We start from the raw sequence: 26,150 nt of genomic DNA on the forward strand, positions 1-26,150 counted from the left end.
GTGACGGGTGGGTTATGGTCATGGATACAGTGTGACCCCGCATTGACGTGCGGGCTCACAATTGGTCCGTGATCCCGGGTGGAGGCTCCATGTCTAATCAGCTGTGGTTGCCCCCATCTGACCCCACATAGCCATCTGCTTTCGTGTGTTGCACTGAATTGTGCACCAGGACCTCTATCCTCTGTATATCAGGTATTACCATTATGAATGCGCCGGATCCCCTATGTGCTATTCCCACACGTAAAATGGCTGACTCTGCTTCTGGGCCGTAGTGCGCAGCTGCATAGAAATGAGGGCGGTTACATCTGGAAACAAGGAATATACGTCATCCTGACATGCGCAATCGCACGCTGGAATACACGCTAATCAGCACATGGCACTAATAATGTTATTCATATTAATTATGCATTTATATGGATTTTCTTTCACATGAGATGTATTTTTGTATGTATTTTAATCACTGGTATACATGATGTCATTATATGACACATTAAGCAATTGTCACAGTTTATTTTTTTCTTGTTTTGTTATGATATTATATGATTGTCTGTAATTGCTGTGAATTGGCACATGAATTTGATCTGCTATATATACTGAGCACTTTGTCTGTATGCACTGCTTGAGGAAGGCTCCAGCATAGAGCCGAAATGTCGCATGTCCTGTCTGGGTAAATAAAGATTTTTCTACTTTTTATCTTATGGAGTGCTGCCCGCTTTTTTGACACACATATATATATATATGTGTACAAAAAAAAAATCTACATATAAATGATTTTAAGATATTAAGATTTGTGTAGAAACAACTAAGCGCCTAGAAAAGAAAAATTCAATCATGGCGCAAATAAATAAAAAATAAGACACTATACAAAAGAATGCATGCAGACCAATTGTATACAATCCACTTGTGTTGCAGGGCTAGGTATGTTCTCAAGCAATTTCCGTGGTGTTAGATAAAATATATTAAATAATGTATTAAATATGTTTGTCATATCCGAGTTATTGAATGTAAAGTACTTTGCTTGCAAAAGTTTTTCTCTCTCGCTCTCTCTCTTCTTCTCTTTCTCCCTCTCCTTGAGTCTCCGAATCAAATCACTTAAAATTCAGATTCGATAGTGTCAGAAATTTTTAGAAACTTCAGGTTGAATTCTGAATTTTTATAATCCATTTGCTCACCTCAACTAAATAGGGAGCCGTTAATCTTAAGACCTTGTGTGACCTTACATGAGTTTTATTTTATTTTATGTAAACATTAGTAAGCAGTAAGTAGATATTTGTCCTGTCTACAAAAACATTCGATAACTGAGTCTATAAATGCTGCTTTCAGGGGAGGTGTCCTAGGCACGAGGAGGCAATGGGAGGAGTAATTTGGACCTTTTAGTAAATGAAAAGTGTGAATATGATTCACATTAACTCCTGGAAAGGTTTGTGGAAGGAAGTGTAATATGGCTACTGCTGGGAAAGTAAGTAGGAAGTGTTTAGAGTTTTAAGTTATGACAAGACACTATCTGCTCACCTTTATATATCTGTATTTTTTTTGAATTAATAGATGATGTGAGAATATTTCATGTTACATTTCTTGATGGTTTACATCTAAAATGTTTTTTTTTTTTTTTATGTAACTGCTTCTCTAAGTCTATTTCCAGCTGATTGTATTAAATGAATTTGTAAAACTACGGTAAGCACTTTCCCACTAGCAGTCAGTACAGAAGACTAGGACTTTGCTAATTATGCAAGTGGAAAAAAAGGACAATTGAACATTGTATGCATTATTATTCATTGTTTTGTAGATAACATTGTGGAATTATAACCAGAGATCGAAGCAGTCATGCTGCTCTGCAGAACGCTTCAACCCCTGGCCGACAATTGTTCACTATTAGACCATTACAGCTTCTCTTTTTGTATTGGAAGTGTGTGGTGGTTTCAACTCATGGAACCAATCTATGAACATATCACAAGTGAGAATATGCATTGAAAAATACAGTATGTGCATTTTACAACCGATACATGTAAAATAAATAAAAATATGCGTTAGTCTGGTTTAAAAACATGTCACCATGTTACATATACAGCTCCTATGCACACCTAAGTGTCTTTTTAGTGACACAGTATAATCCCAGTCTGAGATTTATTCCTTCAGCAGTACATTACTTCATTCCTTCAGCCTCCCTACTGTTAAAAAAGGGCACAATTTCTTTATATTCCAGCTTTATGAATCTTTTAAAAACGTAAATAAACACTCCAGGCAAAATGTATACATTGTGTTATGCCTACTGGAAGTCTTAAAGGAACCCTGAAGAGAGAATCCCTATGGCATGTTCCGTCTCCTATGACAGTGTACATATTGCTTAGATAAATCTTTTAATTGGGTTATTTATGAAAATGAAATGGGCATTGAGTTAATTTTCAAAGCTGAGCAATTAAAAAAATACTAATGTTTTCACAATTTCACATTACAAAAAGTAGAGACTGACTGAAGTATATAAATCTGTGCTGCCACCTGCTGACAACTTACCGAACAGCATTTTCTATCAACACTATTTTACCTTTCTTTCTTTTTTTTTTTCTTTTTAAATTTGCTAATTACAATTTAAACTCGCCAAAACCTCCAGTGTATACCCCAAGAAAATGTTGCTCATGCCCAGAATAATGCAGCAGACTCATAAAAATCTATAAATACATTTACCTTATAGGTCATGAACATTTCCCGGTAGATACACCACTAGAAGCCATAACTGGAAATTGCTCCAAATAGAGCTTATAGCTTCCAATTATGTGTAAAGAATAAAAAAACAAAAAACTAATCTGGTAGTAATTTTTTTTCTACTCATTTGGTCCTGTACAAAATATATGATTTATCTTACCATCCTACAATTAAACTGAAAATGGGGTGACCAATGTGAATAAGGAGGGGAAGTGGATACTATCCTTGACTTCTGCAACTGAAGATGTTACATTTTATTATTTCACATTCAGGTAATCAAATGTAAAGCTGCGGTGTGCTGGGCACCTAAACAACCGCTCAGCATAGAAGAGATTGAAGTTGCACCACCAAAGGCTCATGAAGTTCGCATAAAGGTGATATTTCTACTTGAAAACAACTTTATTATATTTATAAGATTTATTATAACAATTTACTTATAAAAGATATTCCAAATGTACAAGATATGTGCAGAGGTTCTAATACTAAAATACTAGCAAAGTATCTTCTATTAAGAAATCTTAGTATTGTGCTGAATGCATAGGATAAGATTATAAGTCTAATAGATGGTGCCCTCTTTTTGAGGAGTGAATTATACTATATGATTATACTATATGGTTATGATTATATCATCAACTTTGCTGCCATGTTAACCCCCAAGATGCCATGGTGCCTAATTACCTGCAGCATCTATGGGGTTAATCCACTCTGCCATACTTTAGTGAGGACGTGGTGGACGTTGCTCCAGAAAAGTGCCAAGCAGCTTAAAAAGACGCAAATTATGGTACAAATATGTCATGCGCCATAATCGGAGACTTTTCTTGCATCAGTATAGTGGCATAAAACGATTAGTAAATGTCCTCCATTGTATCTGTGTGACCAAAAATCAGGGTGCATTTGCATTTGAAAGCTGTTGCTGTGAACCCACAACATGTGGTCAAAGGAGCTCTCAATGGAATTGAAACAGACGATTATTAGGCTGAAAAAAATCCATCAGAGAGATAACAGTTTTGGTAAAAAAAAAAAAAAAAAGTGAAATGGTGAGCTCAGGTGCTTAAAATGGCCTGGACATCCATGGAAGACAACTGTAGTGGATGATTGCAGAATTCATTCCACAGTGAAGAAACACCCCTTCATAACATCCACCCAAGTGAAGAACACTCTCCAGGAAGTGGCTGTATCAGTCTATCATAAAGAGAAGACCTCATGAGAGCAAATACAGAGGGTTCACCACAAAGTGCAAACCATTAATCAGCCTCAAAAATAGAAAGGCCAGATTAGACTGCAAAAAAAAAAAAAAACATTTAAAGAAACCACCCCAGTTCTGGACAGATGAAATTAAATTTTGGACCGATGAAACTAAGCTCAACCTGTACCAGAATGATGGGAAGAAGACAGTATGGAGAAGGCTTGGAAGGGCTTATGATCCAAAGCATACCACATCCTCTGTAAAACATGGTGGAGGCAGTGTGACGTCATGGGCATGCATGACTTCCAATGGCACTAGGAAACTAGTGTTTATTGATGATGACTGAAGACAGAAGCAGATGAAGATGACTTCTGAAGTATAACGGGATATACGTTCTGCCCAGATTCTACCAAATGCAGCAAGGTTGTTTAGATGGCCGAGTCACTCACCAGATCTCAACCTGATCGAGCATGCTTTTCACTTGTTTAAGACAAAACTTAAGGCAAAAAGACCCACAAACAAGCAACAACTAACTAAAGACAGCTGCAGTAAAGGCCTGGCAAAGCATCACAAAGGATGAAACCCAGTGTTTGGTGATGTCCATGGGTTCCAGACCAGACAGTCATTGTCTGCAACGGATTCTCTACAGAGTATTAAACATAAACATTTTATTTATGGTAATATTAATTTGTCCATTTACTTCTGAGCCCCTGAAGTGAGGAAGCTTTGTAGAAAAATGGTTGGAATTACTAAACGTTTCACAGAATATTTTGGTTCAACCCCTTGAATTAAAACTGAAAGTCTACACTTAAATTGCATCTCAGTTGTTTCATTTCAAATCCAATGTGGTGGCATGGGGAGTCATTTAGATTGTGTTCCTGTCCAAATACTGTATTTCTGGATCTAACTGTATATCATTTTAAAGCAACAATAACAAAATGAACATAGGTAAATTTTTCAGCAATGCAGAGTCATACAGTGAAGCCTGTGTACAGTTTACAACAGACCTAAATTCCTTGTCAAAACTATTTGGTTACACAATTAGTTTTTATGGAACATTGGCAATTCCCAAAGATTGTATTAGGGGACATCCATACAGGATGCATGTTGGGGTGGAACACAGACTTCACTGCAGATATGTGGTAAAATCCAAGAGTTTCATGTGCATTTTAATGAGGACTTTGCTGCAGGTTTCATCCTTTGCAATGCAACATATCTACCATGTGTGGATGTACCCTTAGGACGGTGGCCGCCGCTGCTTCTGTGCCGTGCTGGTGGAGTGATGGGACCCGAGGCCTAGGTGGCTCTGCCTCACGGTGGGGCTGCATTGTGGCTGTTGGATCCCGTTGCCTGCTGGTGCGGTGTGGAGGTGCGGTGGTCGCCGCACAGCACTGCGCTAGGGATAGAGTAGGTTCCCACTTAACAAGAGGCAACCTTGTCGCGGTAAGTGGGCCTATGCTCTTTGATCAAACTGTATACTAATGCCTCTTTTAGGGCACAGCAAATGTTTGATACTTGTGCTGTATAGCCATGTTTATCAATAGAAATGCTGTTAAATACGTACAGTAGTCATTAGTATAGGACTGAGGAGGTGCGATTCAGATTCTCTCTCCACATTATACAATTTATATGCTTTAACTTCTTTTTTCCCCCCTCTGAGTCAGCACTCCTCCCCATGTGGCACAGGTGCTTTTTAATTTAGCAGTAGTCTGCAAAGGGTTAAATTCCTACCCCATCTCAGTTGAAATTCCTGAGAAGCCGTGAACAGGTGATCCCTTCGCACCAGTTCACATGCGGCGCTGGACGGTGGCCGCCGCTGCTTCTGTGCCGTGCTGGTGGAGTGATGGGACCCGAGGCCTAGGTGGCTCTGCCTCACGGTGGGGCTGCATTGTGGCTGTTGGATCCCGTTGCCTGCTGGTGCGGTGTGGAGGTGCGGTGGTCGCCGCACAGCACTGCGCTAGGGATAGAGTAGGTTCCCACTTAACAAGAGGCAACCTTGTCGCGGTAAGTGGGCCTATGCTCTTTGATCAAACTGTATACTAATGCCTCTTTTAGGGCACAGCAAATGTTTGATACTTGTGCTGTATAGCCATGTTTATCAATAGAAATGCTGTTAAATACGTACAGTAGTCATTAGTATAGGACTGAGGAGGTGCGATTCAGATTCTCTCTCCACATTATGCTATTGCACATTGTGCCCCCAAGCGACTATAACAACAGTTGGATTCCTGTTAATAGCTGTGCTGCACCTGTACTTGATGTGAAACTGCCTCTAGAACAGGATATCATGGCAATTAGTGGTAATCCACACATGGTTAAGATGTAAAATCTTATGTGTTCCAACAGATTGTGGCGACTGGAATTTGTCGTTCAGATGATCATATTTTAAAAGGGGAAATAACTAACATGAAATACCCTGTGATACTGGGCCATGAAGCTGCTGGAATTGTAGAGAGTGTTGGTGAAGGAGTAACAGATCTGAAACCTGGTAAGGCTTGCAATTAAAAAAATAATACAAATAATGGTAAAAAGTCAATTAATTGTCAAGGAAATCTTTAAAAATGTACACCTTTGTGACTGATTTGTATTATTGCTTCAAGTTACAGTAACTAAACTTTGATTAAAGATATCTTTCATGGGCAGAGGGTTTGGGACCACTGTGTCAATCAACCAGTTTGACTTACACATAAGTAAATCCTAAGGGTGCTATCTTGGCAGTCCCTTTAAACCTTATACAGGCAACTGGATAATTCTGCAGGGGCGCCACTAGGCTGTTACCTCTTGGAATGGTTGACTGCTTACTGAAGATGAGCAAGTTTTGAAAAATTAGATTTGATAACTTTGCCGAATTATCCAAGAAATTTGATTAGTTCGAAATTAATTAGTCTCTGCAATATACATTGGAACATTGCTGTGGCAGGCCTTGGACCCATCAAAGGGTCTGAGGCTGCCATAGCAACTGAATAGAACCCTAGATCTCAGCACGGGGAAGCCATTCGGGATCCAAATAGCACAGAGCTTTCAGGAAATGACCTCTCAGAGCACACTAGTTTACTGCAGACCCTGACTCAAATTGTTAATGTGGATCACGCCCCCCCCCCCCCCCAAAAAAAAAAACTAACAAAAAACAAACCTTCAGAAGACATGTTGCACAAATGCATTAAAGGCTATGTACATTTTTGGGGGCAACTTAAAAAAGAAAGAAATAAAAAATGTGTATATTTATAGATAATGACCCCCATTATCTATAAATGGAAAAAAAATCAAGAAGACTGCTTCTATCCCTTGCAGTGACCATTGTAATAGAATCACTCCAACAACACCAAAAGCAATCTTGAAACAAAAATGAAAGACCCCAAAGGTAACAGCAAAAAATCTCCAAAAGACTCTACAAGCTACCAAAGGCTCTGTTTTTTTGGGCCCACTATTACAAAAATGCTGAATAAGAATGGAAGGATGTTCATGGAAGAAAACCATACAGGAAGATTGTGCCATACAAAAAGAAAAAAACAGGCTGTGTCTGAATTTTCCCTGGAACCATTTGGATATTTCTCAAAGCTTCTGGGAAAATGTTCTATGGACTGATGACTCAAAAGCTTACAAATGCACAGCACTATGTTTGGAGGAAAAAGAACACTCCAACTGTGAGACAAGGTGAAGAGAGCATCATAGTGTAGGACGGCCAGGTCCTGGACACCTTGCAGAATTTGGGGGAACAATGAATTCTAATTTATATCAAAGCATTTTATAGGAGGATGTAAGGGCAGCAATCCATGACCTCAAGCTATAAAGACATTTGGTGATGCAACAAGACAATGGCCCAAAGCGAAAAAAGTAGATCAACCAAACAATAGAGGATTTATTTTTTGGAGTGTCAAAATTTGAGTCCTCATCTTAACCCTTTCAAAATGCTGTGGCATGAACTGAAGGGGGCTGTGCACGGACGCCATCGCTCCACAATGTTGTGCAAATTTTATTCTCAGCTATAGGAAACATTCGATGGCGGCAACTGCTACTAAAGGGGGATCCACAGGTTATTTAATGAAAGGGATCACTTTTCTTCCTGCATGTGAATGTTTACTCAATGTGTTAAATAAAAGGCATGAACAGTAATACCTTTTGTTTTTGATTGGTATACCATCGGTAGATAATGTTTGTCTTAATTTTCATATACATAACAATCAAACCATATGTTGTTAATGAAGAAATCCAGGTAATTCCAAAGGGTTCACTTATATTTTCTTGCAACTGTATATCAATACGGTTAATGGTCAAAATAACGGTTCTCATTTAAATCCTGATATAGATGATCTACTCAAATGTACAGTTAAAATTAATTTTGCTTACTAAACTGTAAATTTAAGAAGTTACACGTTATCCCCTATCCACAGAATAGGGGAGAACTATTTTCTGGGGGTTAGACGTCTATGACCCTCACCGATCCCAAGAACGGAGGCCCTGTGCCCTCCATCTGTTGATGGCAGGTTGAACATGTGCCGCTCTCAGGATCACTGGGGGTCCCAGAGGCTCGACCCCCTGCAATGAGTTATTCATCCCCTATCTTGTGGATAGGGGATAACTTCTAATCATGCCACAACCCCTTTAACAATACATTAATTCTCATATCCCCTTTCTTACAGGAGACAAAGTCATCCCATTGTTTATGCCTCAGTGTAGAAAATGCAAATGTTGTGTAAGTTCCGACACAAATGTGTGCTGCAAAAATGAGTAAGTGTTTACTTAACTTGAGAACATATGAAATATTTTTTTTAATATGATTATTTTCATAATATCTGTACAGTATGCCAACTTCTTTTTATGTAAGGAAGTTTTATAGTTATTATGAAGGTAAGGTAGTTATGTAGTTATCGCCAGTGACATAGCCATAGGGGTTGCAGAGGTAACACTTGACACCAGGCTCTGGTGCCTGATTGGGTCCAGAAGCCCAGGACCATTAAGTTATGCCATTGATAATCTCCCAATTAGATGGCCATTAGATGAAACAATCTTTGGCAATCTATTCTGTAAAGTCAGATTAAAGTTGGTGGAATCCCCGAAGCAAACAATCTGGTGGCAACCCACCATAGCTTTATTTATTTTTAAGTAACCATAGTTCACCAAAGGCCAAACTGAAAATATAGAAAACAAAGAATATGCATATAGTATTACTGATAGGAGTTTTAGGAATTCTGTGATCCAAAATGAAGTCTGTAGGCAAAACATTTACATTCCTGCACAGACTAGCCCCTAGACAAATCAGTACTATAAACCTTTTTTTTATGAACTTCTTGTCTGTGGTGGTGCAGAAGCACATCTCCCTTAAAGGGGTTGTCCCACGAAAAATATTCTAGAGTTTTCAAACAATCACCTGTAATTACGTGTAATTAAAAATGTATTTTGCAGCTACTGAGTTATTCAATAAAATGTATCTGTATAGCACCTGCTTTTTGTTTTTTTTCTTATTTCTTTGACCGGCTCACTGAGATGGCCGCACATGCTCAGTTTCATCCTTTAACTGGCTCCTGAGCTATGATAGGGCAAGCATGGGCACGCCCCCTTAGTTGCAGCAGGAAAGACCCTCCCTTGCCTGTCAGCTTGATATAAATCTAACAGAGCAATGCATGGGGAGATCTCTGGTTTTCATTCTTTACATTAGTCATGGGATAACTCCTTTAATAGAGAATAAGACAACCTGCTAGAGTGATAGCCCTGAGCCTAAGATGGCTGCAGCAGTGCCCAAAGAAAAGGGGAAGCTAAATAGATTGACAGTGTGCTGCAGAAAGAAAAAGAGAAGAGAAATGAGAGTTTATCTGGCACACATTATAGGTGCTCTCCCTATATTTCAGCCCTGGCTCAGACTATAAATTCATTGTGATTCTTAACATACTGTAGTCTGCTTTTTTGTCTCAGGTTTAATGTATATATATATAGAGAGAGAGAGAGAGAAAAGACAAAAGAAAAAAAGGGGCAGCAACGTATCTTGAGAAAACAAGGGGGTGCAGCTGGCCCAGTTGGGATTAAGCAAACCCAATGTATAAAAGTCAAAAAAGTTGACTTTTGGAGGCTTGAGGAAGGCTCCAGCATTGAGCCAAAACGTTGCATGTCCTGCATGGGTGAATAAACTTTTTTCTAATTTTATTTTATGGAGTACTGTATACAGGTCCTTCTAAAAAAATTAGCATATTGTGATAAAGTTAATTATTTTCTGTAATGTACTGATAAACATTAGACTTTCATATATTTTTGATTCATTACACACCAACTGAAGTAGTTCAAGCCTTTTATTGTTTTAATATTGATGATTTTGGCATACAGCTCATGAAAACCCAAAATTCCTATCTCAAAAAATTAGCATATAATGAAAAGGTTCTCTAAACGAGCTATTAACCTAATCATCTGAATCAACTAATTAACTCTAAACACCTGCAAAAGATTCCTGAGGCTTTTAAAAACTCCCAGCCTGGTTCATTACTCAAAACCGCAATCATGGGTAAGACTGCCGACCTGACTGCTGTCCAGAAGGCCATCATTGACACCCTCAAGCAAGAGGGTAAGACACAGAAAGAAATTTCTGAACGAATAGGCTGTTCCCAGAGTGCTGTATCAAGGCACCTCAGACCGGACCCTGAGGAAGATTGTGGAGAAGGACCGATTCCAGACCTTGGGGGACCTGCGGAAGCAGTGGACTGAGTCTGGAGTAGAAACATCCAGAGCCACCGTGTACAGGCGTGTGCAGGAAATGGGCTACAGGTGCCGCATTCCCCAGGTCAAGACACTTTTGAACCAGAAACAGCGGCAGAAGCGCCTGACCTGGGCTACAGAGAAGCAGCACTGGACTGTTGCTCAGTGGTCCAAAGTACTTTTTTCGGATGAAAGATAATTTTGCATGTCATTCGGAAATCAAAGTGCCAGAGTCTGGAGGAAGACTGGGGAGAGGGAAATGCCAAAATGCCTGAAGTCCAGTGTCAACTACCCACAGTCAGTGATGGTCTGGGGTGCCATGTCAGCTGCTGGTGTTGGTCCACTGTGTTTTATCAAGGGCAGGGTCAATGCAGCTAGCTATCAGGAGATTTTGGAGCACTTAATGCTTCCATCTGCTGAAAAGCTTTATGGAGAAGAAGATTTCATTTTTCAGCACGACCTGGGACCTGCTCACAGTGCCAAAACCACTGGTAAATGGTTTACTGACCATGGTATTACTGTGCTCAATTGGCCTGCCAACTCTCCTGACCTGAACCCCATAGAGAATCTGTGGGATATTGGAAAGAGAAAGTTGAGAGACGCAAGACCCAACACTCTGGATGAGCTTAAGGCCGCTATCGAAGCATCCTGGGCCTCCATAACACCTCAGCAGTGCCACAGGCTGATTGCCTCCATGCCACGCCGCATTGAAGCAGTCATTTCTGCAAAAGGATTCCCGACCAAGTATTGAGTGCATAACTGAACATAATTATTTGAAGGTTGACCTTTTTTGTATTAAAAACACTTTTCTTTTATTGGTCGGATGAAATATGCTAATTTTTTGAGATAGTAAATTTGGGTTTTCATGAGCTGTATGCCAAAATCATCAATATTAAAACAATAAAAGGCTTGAACTACTTCAGTTGGTGTGTAATGAATCTAAAATATATGAAAGTCTAATGTTTATCAGTGCATTACAGAAAATAATGAACTTTATCACAATATGCTAATTTTTGGAGAAGGACCTGTATATATATATATATATATATATATATATCTTCTATGTTAAGCAGATGTCTTACAGTGGCATCCATCAGCACAGAGTTCCATTGTTAAAAAAAAAAAAAGATAAAGAACTTTATATATTAACGTATACTTTTTTTTATTTTTTTTTTACTGGAATCTGCAGTATTGAAAAGCATAATGTTCTGCTCTTTTGTTTCCTTTTTTTCCTAAATGTATTTTAAACGTAGGACATAACCGTGATGTGAACCCAACCCAGCCCAAAATTTTAGTTAGAAGTTCATTACTTTATTTTGTTAGTTATTTACCTATACTTTCTAAATTGTCTAATTCTGTAGACAACCGTGTAATACTTTTTCTAGATGGAATTTAATGGGTAATTAATAGTGACAAGCACAATACAGAAGATAATAGCTTCCAGTTAACAGTTTCCTTCCATTTTTTAAACAGCATTGGGAAATATAATGGAGTACTATTGGACAACACCAGCAGATTTACCTGCAAGGGGAAACCTGTTCATCACTTCCTCACTTCCAGCACTTTTACCGAGTACACAGTGGTTGATGACATTGCTGTTGCTAAGATACACCAGGATGCACCGCTGGATAAGGTGTGCCTTATTGGCTGTGGATTCTCCACCGGATATGGCTCTGCTATGAACACTGCTAAGGTAAGTGCTAGATTTAGTCCTTTTTATCTTCATTGTAGGTAAAGGTTCTGTCATGGACACTCCTGTGATAGGTGCCAGGAGATCAGAGAGACTGGCAACACGTGGGTTCATCTGACTGGTTCCTTGTGGATCATTTGTGTCTGTGTTGTTTTGGTAATGACCACACCTCCTGCAGGTGTTGTTGGTTTGGTCATTTAACTTCCCCTATTTATTACTGCTTACCCTTTCTGGGGGTGCAGTTTATAGCATCAGTTTCTGAACTCTGGGCTAGCTGGTTGTTGGATCTTAGTTGAGCTCCTGGCGCTGCCTTAGCTCCACGTGAAGTTAAGTGTCGTCTTCCCTATTTTTGTATTTTGTTTGTTGTATTTCACCATCCTTCTGGTGGAGGAATAGATTGTCTCAAGTCCTGTCACTATACCAGGGACCTACAGTGTGTGTTAGGGCTCTAGGTTCCTGTGTATGAACTTTCCTACCATCAAGGTCAGTTTATACTGATAGTTAGTCAGGATTTGGATTAGGGTTGTTCTAGGAGGTGACCTTCTCCTCTACCCTAGTTTCCAAGCCTAGTTCCTGTCCGCTTTCCTCCTGTGCTCAATGTGGAGTTTCCCACCCACACCACATCCGTGACAGGTGCTCTAGCTGATCAAAACTTGCAATATGGTCATGAGAGCTTCAAACATAAAATAAATGATATTCACCTCCACCGATCCCTCACGGCAGCCCCTGTCCTGCAGGTAAGAGGAACTGCTAGTAAAGGTGAGCAAACCTTTTAAACCATCTGACATTGGAGCTGATGTTTTAATGTGTGTTCCCAGCCCATATACAGCAAGTAATGTATAGTGACCAACCCCTATAATTTCAATGTTTTATTGCCTGCCCCTATTCATTGCATTTCCTAACATTCATTGTTACCGAAAGGTTATAGAAAATTCCCAATGTCATGGTTGGTGAAGAACAAACAAAGAGAGTTTTGTGAATTATTTGTTGCCTATATAATGTGTTCTATCCTTGTACCAACAGTTACAGCAGTGGTTCTACAATTTTTTTTTATTGTAGGTTAAACCCGGCTCTACCTGTGCAGTATTTGGCCTGGGAGGAGTGGGTTTGTCTGTGATTATTGGATGTAAAGTAGCTGGTGCTTCTAGGATTATAGCAGTTGATTTAAACAGTGACAAATTTGCAAAAGCCAAAGAATTTGGAGCCACTGATTTTATCAACCCTAAAGACTATGACCGTCCTATCGATGAAGTGCTGACAGAGATGACTGAGGACGGAGTGGACTATGCTTTTGAGGTCATTGGAAACACTGGAGTCATGGTACGTTAAAGACTAAAACATTTGGAAATAATTACATCATTATAAAATGTCAGATTTTGACCATCTGTCTTTGACAATTTTTGTCTTGAACCAATATTGTCGGCACTGTAACCATATTTGTCATATTTCTCAATGCTGACCTGTGTTTTATTGTGTCTTTCCATTAGACATCTGCTCTCAAATCCACTCACTTTGGCTATGGAAAAACTGTGATTGTAGGTGTTGCTCCTTCAACCGCTACCATTTCGTTTGATCCAATGCTAGTTCTAACTGGACGTGTTCTGACTGGAGCTGTTTTTGGAGGTATTATATTCCGTTCTAGAGCTCCTGTACTATACAATTTGTATGTAAAGACATTTGTGCATTTGTACTGTATTGTACAGCAGATCCTCAAAAAGTGTGGAGTAATGTGTCACTAATGTTTGATTGCCAATTCAATAGACAACTGTAAAGCAGGTCATACACTAGATCATTTCTATTAATGGGGTACACATCTGTCACTTTGCACAAATAATTGAACCTGACAAAATGTTCAAAACATCAGATTAAGTTTTTCACAGATATCTGCATTCACCAACAGTTATCTGAAATTCCTGGTGTATGGTCAACTAAACCTGAAATTACAAGTATGTACATGGGCTATCCCTCCTGTAAATGTTATATTCATTGTATAGACCATGAAAAATTAACTATGTTTATCACTTTCATCCATTAAAGGAATATTACGGTATTGCAATTTTCAGTTGACAGAAAACAACACATTATCACTTACTAATATCTACTGTTTATCTGTAATGCCCCATTTTCCTACATTCCATTGTGGTTATGTGACATTTTTTCACAGTTTCTCGACATGATGTCTATATCTGAGGCTTGGTAAAGCTTGTAGGGTTGTGCCCTGCCCTGTAGATGTGATGTCAGCAATGATGCTGTGTCTTACAGTAGGGTTTTTCCAGCAGGGCTTCCAGCAGGCTTGGGTGCCATCAGAAATTTCAGGGCTCCATCCCCTCCCCCATTTTTATTCACAATGTTTACCAATCACCATAAATAATATGACCATTATATTGAATGGATTATTGTGACTACAAGCATACCAATTTTCTGTGATATTTAATTTAAAAAAAGTAAACATATAAGACATAAAAAAAATCTATTCTTCACAGCAGATAAGGCAGCAGTTCCTTTGCATCTTTTTTTTTGTGTAAAAGTTGCAATTTTCTGCAAAGTTATTGTTACTAAAAAAATAGTAAAACAAAAACCATTACGGCTTTTGTAAAATCCTTAGCATGAAATATCACAAAACAATATTTGGTGTCCTTGTAACTATAATACGCTGTACAATACAGTGAATGTATTATGTATAGTGGTTGGTAGATGGTGCTATTTATTTCCTTTCATTTCAGTAATATACTATTCATTTAGTGTTATGACTGGAAAATAAATTTTTAAGCATAGAAAATTCAACCATTCCAACAAAGATGGTCTGTAGTTTTAGGGCTCATGCACAGGACCGTATGCCCTCCGAGACAGACGGTCCGTGAGCAGGCCATATGTCCCGGGGCGGCATACATCGTGTACACGGGAGCGCACAGCATCATAGGTTACTATTATGATATTATGAGTGCAGGACAATAGTCCCACGGGTGGCCCGATGCACACAGCATCATAGTAGCCTATGATGCTGTGCGCTCCCGTGCACACGATGTATGCCACTCCGGGACATATGGCCCGCTCAAGGACCGTATGTCTCCGAGGGCATACGGTCTTGTGTATGAGCCCTTATGGTAACTCTTCTTCCTGACATACAGAAGGTCAGGAGTTCAAATTCTGATAAAGGCTGGAAAACTACACTAACAATGAACTATGTTAGAGTTACATTTACTTCTATTGTTTCATCTGATGTTAACTGTGTATATCAATGTGCACATCTATCTACCTTGCTTGAAGAGGTACAAGCTCAGTTACTCTCCCCACTGTCAGATCCTCATTCATATGTCTGGCATAGTGAATTTCTGTTTACTGAACAGCACCCCATACAAACTGCATTCTCGCTGCTTATCAGGGAAGTACTGTACCAGAGCCTAGACTGTAACACAACAATGTGCATGGAAGCTGAAAAAAAACTGCTTTGTGAGCAAAGAAGTACTACTGAGGACTATATTTACAGCTGTCAGAGGGGGAAGGAGACTAACTAGGGAACTAACGGGGGACTAAACTGGTGGAGTTTTAGAATAGAACATAGTCTATGCAAGAGTTTTGAGAGTTGTAGACAGAAAACAGAGACATGGGCCATATAATGTAGTTTAGCAGTTACCCACGCAAAAACTGATTAGCAGGGGGCTTAGGGGGACACAGGGAAGATAAAAAATGTGAGCACGTCAATAGAAATTCTAAAAGACAATATCTTCTTTATTTAGTCCATTTTAAAATGCAGATCCAAGCCATACAAAAGTTTACACATTTCAGCAAACTACCTTAATCTGCCTTAAGAGGGGTTTTCTGGGATTTTTTTTAACTGATGAACTATATGATCGGTGGGTGTCCAACATCTGGGACCCCCGCTGATCAGCTGTTTGAGAAGCCACTGGTGCTCGCAGTAGCACTAAAGCTTTCTCTCTGCTCACCAAGCACAATGCCATACATTGTATAGCAATTCAGCCCCATTTACTTCAATTGAGCTGAGCTACATATAAGCCATGTTACCACCGAACATGACGTCACATGGCCTAGACAAAGCTGTGAGAAGGCCATGCTACTACTGCAAGCGCGGTTGCCTTCTCAAACCGCTAGTTGACATGTGTCCTGGGTGTCAATCAAATACTCTCATCCTAGCAGAGCAAAGAGTACTGGATTAACTGGGTGAGAGGCCTAAATCAGGATTTGGGGGGTTCTGTCTCTCCTTGGGGTTCTTACTCTCTCTGCAGTACTCTCTGCTCCACACTGATGAGGGGCAATCACCCCGAAACAGATGTCTGCAGATGAGGTGATGGCTTTTTTATTATCCAGGTCATGTCTCAAGGACTTGCTAAAGGGTTGAACATTGACTTACAGGATAACTGCCTTACATCTGGTGGCATTAGCGGCAGAGCTTGTCAGGAGCTCATTTGCCTCCCTTTCGTCCCAGTATTCCAGAGGAGCATGTATGGCCTATAAGCTTTGTCATATCGATTAAGGCGCTCTCCTCAAGGAGAGATAGTACCCTCCAAATCCTGACTTAGGCCTTTCACCCACTTAAGCCAGTACTCTCTGCTCTGTACTGATGAGGGTTAATCACCCTAAAACATCTGTCTGCAGATGAGGTGCTGGCTTATTTATTATCCAAGTCGTGTCTCAAGGCTTAGCTAAAAGATTGAAACTGACTTGTAGGCTAGCTGCCTTACATCTAGTGGCATTAGAGGTAGAGCTTGTTAGGAGCTCATTTGCATGCGTTTCTATCCTGGATCACTACTGTAACACTAGTCATATAATGAACACGTTTAGAGTTGATTTATTTAATAATCTCTTTAATTACTATAATCTAGCAAATTGATATAATATTAAAACAGGAAAGTAAAGGAAAAGTAACAGGAAACAGGAAAGTAAATATTGGGGTTCATTTATGAACAGATATACTACACTTTTGTGGCATATATCTGGCGCAGATTCTGTTGCACGCCGGTCTTAATAAATGACCCTCATTATATTTAATAATAACTTCTGTTATTTGTGGCAGGATGGAAGAGTAAAGATGATGTACCAAAACTTGTGTCTGATTATATGAATAAGAAGTTTAACTTTGATGGGCTGATAACACACAGATTACCATTTCTGAAGATCAATGAAGGATTTGAACTTCTGCGTAAAGGAGAGAGGTAGGCTTTATGTCTTAAAATAATAACAATAACAGCAGAATGTTTCAATAATGTTTTAACTCAATATAAATCCATATGCAGTAAAATCACCATAAATGCATTGTACGCTTGACTATGAAGTGATTTTGGAATCATAGAGTACTGACTGCTATAAAGAGTTATTGAGAAATAATGGATAAAGATAACTTGAAAATGTATATACTATAGAAGTCTGTAACAAATGTATTTTCTTTTTAGTATCCGTACAGTGTTGACTGTTTGAAGAGCCTGATCCCAGTCATTATCTAACAAAGAAATCTCCACTGTTGTCTTCTTGCAAGATGCAACCTTCATTTATCACAAGACATTTTCATTAATTTCTATTATATGACTGAAAAATCTAATATTACAGAATATGGTGGGTGTATGCTGTATTTTCAATATATCATGTTATTTGGATACACATTAGTAAAATATGCTTAAAGGGGTTGTCTAGGATTTCTTTTCTTTTTTTATTTTATTTTAAATCCTGTCTGCTATACCTGTGGAGAAAACTATACTCACCTACTACCCACTGCTCTGTTCCATCTCCCTTCTCTGGTCTTCCAGTCCCTGTCTGCCCACTTCCAGAATGACGGGCTACCACATGCCGCTGCAGTCAATGATTGGCCTCAGGGATGACATGTCTTCAAGTGTTATGTCACTGCTGTATCACGTGCCGCTTGGGGTAGTCATTGACTGTAACAGCTCACGTGACCTCATCTATCCAGAAGTTTACAGACAGAGACTAGAAGACCAGTGAAGGGAGTTAGAATTGAGCAGACCCTTTTTCTCACAACTTCAGTGTTGAAAAGCTTAAAAAGTTGCAAATTATTGCGAACACATGACATGCTCCATAATTTGCAACAGTTATGCCCCTATAGTGGTGTAACTAGATTGATAAATGTCTGTCTATATATTCATTTTGTGCAACAAAAATAAAGAACAGGCAAGAACCCTGTTGGAAAATTACTTTTGTGTCACCATCTCTGACTGCATTTGATCCAATTTTTCTTCTGCTACAGAGCTAATCCCCACAGTACACATACCATAATATCTCTAGAGAGTTATAGATTTTTTTTTCGTTGTCTCTTTCATTTACTCCCTGAGGAGCTGTGTATGACCCATTGGGTGCATCACATACAGGCGATAGCAAAACACAATACTTATTAGGCTGGGTTCACACGGGGGAGTTTTTCGTGTGGATGCAATGCGTGAGGTGAACGCATTGCACCCGCACTGAATCCGGACCCATTCATTTCTATGAGGCTGTGCACATGAGCAGTGATTTTCACGCATCACTTGTGCATTGCGTGAAAATCGCAGCATGCTCTATAATGTGCTGCGTGAAAATCGCAAGCATCCGCAAGCAATCGATTTTCACGCATGGTTGCTAAGATGAAAGTCTATTTACTGTATTATTTTCCCTTATAACATGGTTATAAGGGAAAATAATAGCATTCTTTATTACATAATTCTTAGTAGAAGGTCAATCGCGTAGTTGCCGATCTCTTCTTACTTCTTTAATCATGAGATGCCGGCTAAAGGACCTGTGGTGACGTCACATCACATGGTCCAATCACATGGTCCATCACTGTGGTGATGGACCATGTAATTGGACCATATGATGAGCTCCGTGACATCACCACAGGTCCTTTGACAGGTACTGAAGAAAGAACAGGAGACCGGCAGCTACGCAATCAATTGGAGGAGGTGAGTTAATTTTTATTTATTTTTTTAACCCTTAATTGACCTTCTACTAAGCATTCTGTATTAAAAATGCTAAATGATAACCATGTTCTAAGGGAAAATAATTACATCTACACAACACCGAACCCAAACCTGAACTTCAGTGAAGAAGTTCGGGTCTGGGTACCACAGTCAGTTATTTATCACGTGCGTGCAAAACTGACTGCAATTGCGTACCTACTCGTGCAGGTTTGCTGCAATGCACCCGGGACGCATCCGGAGCCAAAACGTGATGCCTGTGTGAACCCAGCCTTTATGGATTTTACTAAAGCTGTGGCGCAACCAAAAGAACAAGCGGACACTCATGTGGGATTTAAACTTGTCACAGCTTTATTGACTAATAACACATAACTCTGAAAACAATATGCCTCCACAGCGGGCCGCTGCTGACACGATATTATAACCTAACTTCCAAGAGTCTCCAACTGAGAGATGAACCTGTGGGGTACCAGGTCTCTGTATTAACTCCCCAAATTCCATAAGTTCTGGCCTCACAATCCCGCCAAAATAAAGCTGTGACAAAAAAGTACAATATAGAAATAATATCCGTAATTATTTTATTCGTAATTATTTATACATTTTATTTATTTATTATTATTTTTTTTATTTTTTTTTATAATTAACAAAATGAGATTTTGAAAACATAAAACAACAGAATAAAAAACATGAGGTGGGTGGGAGGGCTAGTCACCTTGAAAGACTAAAGTACTGTACTTTGTGCTGAAGAACTAATACTGAAAGTAGGAGCTAACCCCTCACTCCCTTGGAGGGGTGACCAAAAAGGAGAGGGAAATCAAAACTAGATTTTACTGGAATATGTAACCCAGACATGACCCCTGGATGCTAGGGCTAGTCATGAACTCCGTGGCCTCCAAACAGAGGCCCTGAAAGTCACTTGACTGCCGAATTGGGTGCACCACATACATGCGATAGCAAAGCACAATACTTATTAGACTTTATGAATTTTACTAACGCTGTGGCGCAACCAAAAGAACAAGCGGACACTCATGTGGGATTTAAACTGGCCACAGCTTTATTGACTAATAACACATAACTCTAGAAACGATATTCTTGCTGCAGCGGGCCGCTGCGGGCATGATATTATAACCCAACTTCCAAGAGTCTCCAACCGAGAGATGAACCCGTGGGGTACCAGATCTCAGTATTAACTCTCCAAATTCCATAAGTTCTGGCCTCAGAACCCCGCCAACGTCTTGCAGGTTGTGACCTAACCTGAGAGACGGCTCCACGAGGCCAGAACCCAGTCAATACCATTCTGAAAATCCATATTCAATATATCTAGGCCTATAGGGTTCAAATGGATGCCATCCTGTCTTTTTAAGGAATTACCACCACTCTCAATCTCCCTATGTCTAATGGAAAAACCACCTATGCGGCGGACAAATGCTGAGACTGCCATATTCAGTTTTTTACTGCAGGCCAGGTAGATCTGGAAACTATTTCCGAACAAACCAGCTAAATGCCATTAACTAGGGCATAACATCTGGCTAAATCATCTTTTATGGTGTGTATAATTTGGACATTCTTCTGAGAGCCCAGGTCATTCTCCCTGGCATGTACAATGAGAATGAAGGGGGAAGGACAAAGATTCCATATGTGGGTTACTTCGGGGTAAATCTGGGACCAACGGAGTTCCCTGATGCCCCTCTATCTCACCTGTACTTGAGACACAGGGCCTCACAGCTGCTCGCTGGCCCAGTACATTAAAGAATGTCCCACGATCCACACCAGAACCGTCGGTGTTCCTAAAATTACAAAAGGTTGGGACGAACATAGGATTTGTATCGGCTAGATTTCCAACCACCTAATGGTTTTATCTCTTCTTTAGACAAACCGTACAGAAAAGCCATAAAGCCATGGTGGCAGCTTCTATCTGAAAAGAATGTGTAGTGAAAAGGCAGGTACAACAGGCTGCCAAAATGTGGCGGAATTTATATAAGGAAAAAGCTGAGGTGTCCCTGTGAATAAATAGTGAGCATTTTGTTAGGGGTCTGATACTTAGATATTGACGAAGGTTGTGAACAGGACAGCAAGTGCCTCCGATAGCATGTAACTGGACAATACGGCCATTTCCCTGCTGATACGTTTTGGATTTCGGCAGCCAAACAAGGATGGAATCAATAAATAGGAAGACATCATCTTTTTGTAAACCACCTTGTAAAGCAGTCCATTGTGATATCAATTCGCTGATGCGAAAAGCCCCGGAAAACAAAAGGGTAAATGTAGAACCAAAAAGGAATGTTTCGGAAGAACCAGCACACACACCTGGGAGAGTGAGTAGTAGTTGATTCAAAAGAAGTGGGAATGTACTCCCTCCCATTCCATTAACTGGCACAGGTAAGCTAGTGCGGATAGAGTCTTAGCGGCTGTCGCACTAGAGGCTCCGTAAAAACGGCATGGCCTCCAATAGACCTAGATTGGCGTTGACTCTGCTATGATGATCCTATATTCCCTGCTTGTTTTCGCCATCGAGCCATCAAAGCCAGGTACTGTAATATGATTGGAAGGTGGTCGGAGCTATGGATTGCTTCACCAGATTCAATAATTCTCTGAAACGATGTTCCAAAAGCAGGGTGGCATGGCAGTTGCTGACTGCTCTGCGTGTGGAGCCAGACTGCGAATCCTGGTCACCTGGAAGCGGGACAGAGTCTGCTAAATCATTGCGTACCCCAGGAACATGTTGTGCCTTAAACCAATTTTTAGCTTTAGGCAACGAAGGATAAAATGGCGCAGTAGGGCGAGGACCGGGAGAGAGGATGAGATAGACCTATTCAGGACGTATACCACGCTAATATTATCTGTCCAGAATACTATGCGTCTATTTCTCATCTCCTCTCCACAAACCTCGACCGCTGCAACTATTGGGTAGAGCTCCAGACATGTCAGATTATGGAGCAACCCTTTCCATGACTGTGGCCATGCTGTAGCAAACCATTTACCCTAAAAATAGCCCCCCATGCCTGTGATGCCCGCTGCATCTGTAAAGAGTTCTTACTGGGTGTTTAGAATCTCAGGCTCCTGCCAGCAAGAGGCACCATTAAATTCTGACAGAAAGGAGTGCCAAACTGAAAAGTCCTGCTTGATAGATTTTTTAATCCTTATAAAATGGTGCGGCTGTCTTACTCCCTTAGTAGCGAGAGACAGCCAGCAGCAAAATGCTCTGCCCATGAGAAGCACCCTGCTGGCAAATGTGAGATGCCCTAGTAGAGACTGAACCTGTCTAAGGGTAGCCATTTTGGAAGACAGGACTTGAGACAGGAGGCCTTTTAAGTCAGTTAATTTTTGTTGAGGTAAACAGAATACCATCCTATCTGCATCGATTTGGATGCCTCATAATGTAAGGACAGTTAGTGGACCCTCAGTTTTTTTCCTCAAAATAACTAAGCATGCAACAGAAAGTATTTAATAAATGTAACGTTACCTATGTACCTGCTGGGCCTATGAAAAGGAAATCGTCTAAATAATGCAGTAAAGATGGGCATCCTGACTCCTCAGAGACCACCCACTGTAAGAAAGAGCTAAATATTTCAAAATAGCAACAGAATATGGAGCATCCCATTGGTAAGCTCATATCATAGTAGTAGTGTCCCTGGAAAAAACAGCCTAGGAGGTGGAAGCATTCATGGTGAACCGGCAGGAGACAAAACGTCTGATTTCGCCATCAATGCTCCTTGACCAGCTTGCCTCAACAGGTGTAGCACCCAATCGAAGGAAGCGTAATGAACCTTTGACTCATCCTTATCTATGCCATCATTGACTGATGTCCCTTTTTGGAAAGATAAGTGGTAGATAAGGCAAAAATTTTGGGGGTCTAATTTTGGGGGGATACCCTGAGGTTATGAAAGGGGGGATCTAAGAAAGGTCCCGCCATTCTGCCCTGATCGATTTCCCATTGCAATTTTTTAGTGACCACCTCTGGGTGATCTTTAGCTGATTTCAGATTGTCAGCAAAAGATGGGTCATTGCGGTAAGTAAAGGGGATCCAAAACCCAGATGTAAAACAGTCACGCAAAATAGCTACTTCCCTGGTTTTGGGATAGTGGGCGAGCCACGGTTCAATCCTTAGAGTGTTCACTGGTGTCCTCCCTACAAGAGGGGACAGAAGCCGAGGACTTTAAAAATAACTTTGCTTTCTTAAAGCATTGCACCGCTGGGTGTGCTCCACTGCAATGGGAACATTTGTGTCTAAAACGGCAGAAGTTGTAAAATCTGCAGTGGCTTTCATTGAACAGCCAACAGATCTGACAACTGTTTGGATTGGCTGTGTGGGCTGATGCTCCACTGTGTGCACCGGCCCTCCCTTGAAAGGTGTGAGATGCAGGACGACTAGGAGTCATAACCAGGAGCTACAGGTTGATGTCTTGGCTACTCCAAGTTAAATTATGTCACCCTACCATGCGCTTGCGAATTGCTCGTCATATCTAGCCCAGCATGAACCATCTGACACCTTGTAAGCCTCCCAGATCATGTCCACATAAGCAAATAATGGGGGGCCTAGTTCCTGGAAATGCTTACAAAGGGTGCTGGCAAAAATAGAGAAGCCCTGAAGCCAACTGTATGGGGAATTAACCTAGACTTGTCTACCTCCGGGTCACCTGGATCCCCTTAAGTTTGTGATGTCAGTGCCAGTAACGGTGGCACACCGATTTGTTGTAGGAATAATTGAGGAACACAAGTTTCAGTGAACCAGAACTTCCTTTTACTGAAACAGTTCAACTATTTACAGTCTTTAGTTAGTTCAACATGTAAAAGGTTGTAACAGGCAGGCTTTATATGAACGGCAGGCAAAGTCCTTGCAAGATACTCAGAGGGAATAACACTTACAGATCAGGCTGTATTTTCCTCAGTTCCTGTCTGGCTTTCTCCAAGGCCCATATGCCTTATTGCTGACTTTATCCTTGGGTAGGGAAACCTTCCTCTGGTATATGTCTCCTTGCTGTAGAATATACTTCCGCCCTTCAGCTCTCTGTTTGGCTGGATAAAACTTGGCTCTGCACTGTACCTTTAAGGGAACTTCAGGAGGCAAACTCTTCCCCTGGATGCAAGCTAGAACCCTGGACTATCTAGCTGCATGCTAGAAGCTGCACTTCAGCTAACCTCTAGCTAAAGTGTCCACTGGCTTCTAACAAAAACCACTCCTTCACTCACTTCTCCTGAAATGTACCTGATAATATATACAAGGGGGTTCCCTAGCTCCCTCTACTGCCTAGGAGGAGGAACTACCCCTAACAGGCCTGGTACAGGAGACAACAGGAAAAATACACATCAAAACACCATATAAAATACAATGACCCTGTTCCACAAAAAGTGGGGAACAACTTGGCCCAACTGACCCTTGTGTAGTGCACACATTTACCTAGTGGAACACTACATACATACTGTTGGGCCCAGATTTTTTCTTTTACTTCGTCAGCCAGGTGCCAGCTCAGTGGCGACATCAAACAAGCGGGGGGCCCCCGAAATTGCGGAATACCGACTCACGCTGTCTGCCAACTGCTCTGGCACCTGGGTATCAAAAGAAGAGTTGGAATTGCCAGAAGTGGGGGGGGGGGGGGTAAGCTGGTTTTAAATTATGTTGTACCTTAGTTGGAGGGAAAGAAAGGTTTTCTACTATAAGTGTAAGAATGTAATATCTTGAGTACTATCTGTAACCACCACTCCACCTAGAGGACGTTCTGGACCGCAACCTGCTGCGGGGCGAACACCGGCTAAACTGGAATTGCGATAAGGAGGGGCGTCTGGGGAGGGAGAGGCAGATGAACGAGGTCCTCTGTGATATTCCTCGCAGTGGAGGCGAGGTTCTGGGGATGGTTACGGCAAATGAGAGGATAGCTGCCGCGAGGCTGAACGGTGAGATGGTGAAGCGTTGCTGCGGAGGCTGGACACAGGTGAGTACCGTTGAGGCAGAGGCCTAGAAGATCTGGAGCGGTGGGGAGCAGGGATGCGACAGCAGTAGCCATATGCAATAGATCCACTGGCTGATGGTGTAGCCGCAAGGCTCACAGACTCAGAGGGCCTATTGATAACTTTGCTGAGATGCACATGTGATGGGCTAACATGGAGATCAGTATCCATATAGGACAGATGACATGTGTGACGTCTGTCAGCCCCACTTCTGCCGCCTCAGGCCTAATTCCTGCAGTACTGGGGTTAATGGGGACAGGGCTGTGCAGGAGGGCATGTGGTGAGGGAGGGGGGAAAGTACCTGGATGCAGCTCTCAGTCAGTGTATTGCCCTGTAATCCTAAATGCTGGGCCCTGGAGGAGAGCTCTGGAAACAAGAGAGGAGGGGAGAGAGGGGGCTGTGATAGAAGATGGTTGCTGAGCGGAGCAGGATCTGTCTGCTGGGCTCCATCAGTGTGAGGAATGCCTGCAGCTGCTCCAGAACTCTCACCATCCCGTGGGGACTGGTGCAGGTGGTGGTGGTGGGGTGATTTTGGAGCTGACGTGGAGGGGAGGGGAGTGCTCTGATGTCTGCCTGGAGGACGTTTATCTCTTCTCACAGGCTTCTTACTTCTTAACTTCTGGGTCCTGTGAACAGGGCTGGGGCTCAGGCGTTGAGGTGGACAAGAATGTCTGCTCCTTGCTTGGGATAAAAGGCAGATTTCTTCAAGCAATTGTTCCACGCTGCTGGCTTGTCACCTTGAAAGACTAAAGCTGACATGCACTTTGTGCAGAAGAACTAATACTGAAGGTAGGAGCTAATGTGCAGAAGAACTAATACTGAAGGGAGGGGTGACCAATAAGGAGAAGGAATTTAAAACTAGGTTTTACTGGAATATGTGAACCAGACATGGCCCCCTTAATGGATGCTAGGGCTAGTCATCATGACCTCCGTGGCCTCCGTGGCCTCCATACAGAGGCCCCGAAAGTCACTAGAGTATTCTTGAATCATGCACCACCCCTTGGACCCTGTAATAGATATAATGCAGTTT

General features: G+C 41.2%; 1 protein-coding gene across 1 annotated transcript; it reads left to right on the plus strand.

Annotated features, from left to right (window-relative positions):
* The first annotated feature begins 1,330 nt into the window (after nt 1-1,330).
* Nucleotides 1,331-18,397, plus strand: LOC122924609 (alcohol dehydrogenase 1-like). The gene is made up of 9 exons (XM_044275879.1): nt 1,331-1,459; nt 2,973-3,074; nt 6,233-6,374; nt 8,527-8,614; nt 12,041-12,260; nt 13,317-13,577; nt 13,745-13,880; nt 17,290-17,428; nt 17,666-18,397. The coding sequence occupies exons 1-9, from the start codon at nt 1,442-1,444 to the stop codon at nt 17,688-17,690; spliced, it is 1,131 nt and encodes a 376-aa protein (XP_044131814.1). The 5' UTR covers nt 1,331-1,441; the 3' UTR covers nt 17,691-18,397.
* The last annotated feature ends 7,753 nt before the right edge of the window (nt 18,398-26,150 follow it).

This window comes from Bufo gargarizans, chromosome 1 (genome assembly GCF_014858855.1).
Source record: "Bufo gargarizans isolate SCDJY-AF-19 chromosome 1, ASM1485885v1, whole genome shotgun sequence".
Taxonomy (NCBI): Eukaryota; Metazoa; Chordata; class Amphibia; order Anura; family Bufonidae; genus Bufo; species Bufo gargarizans.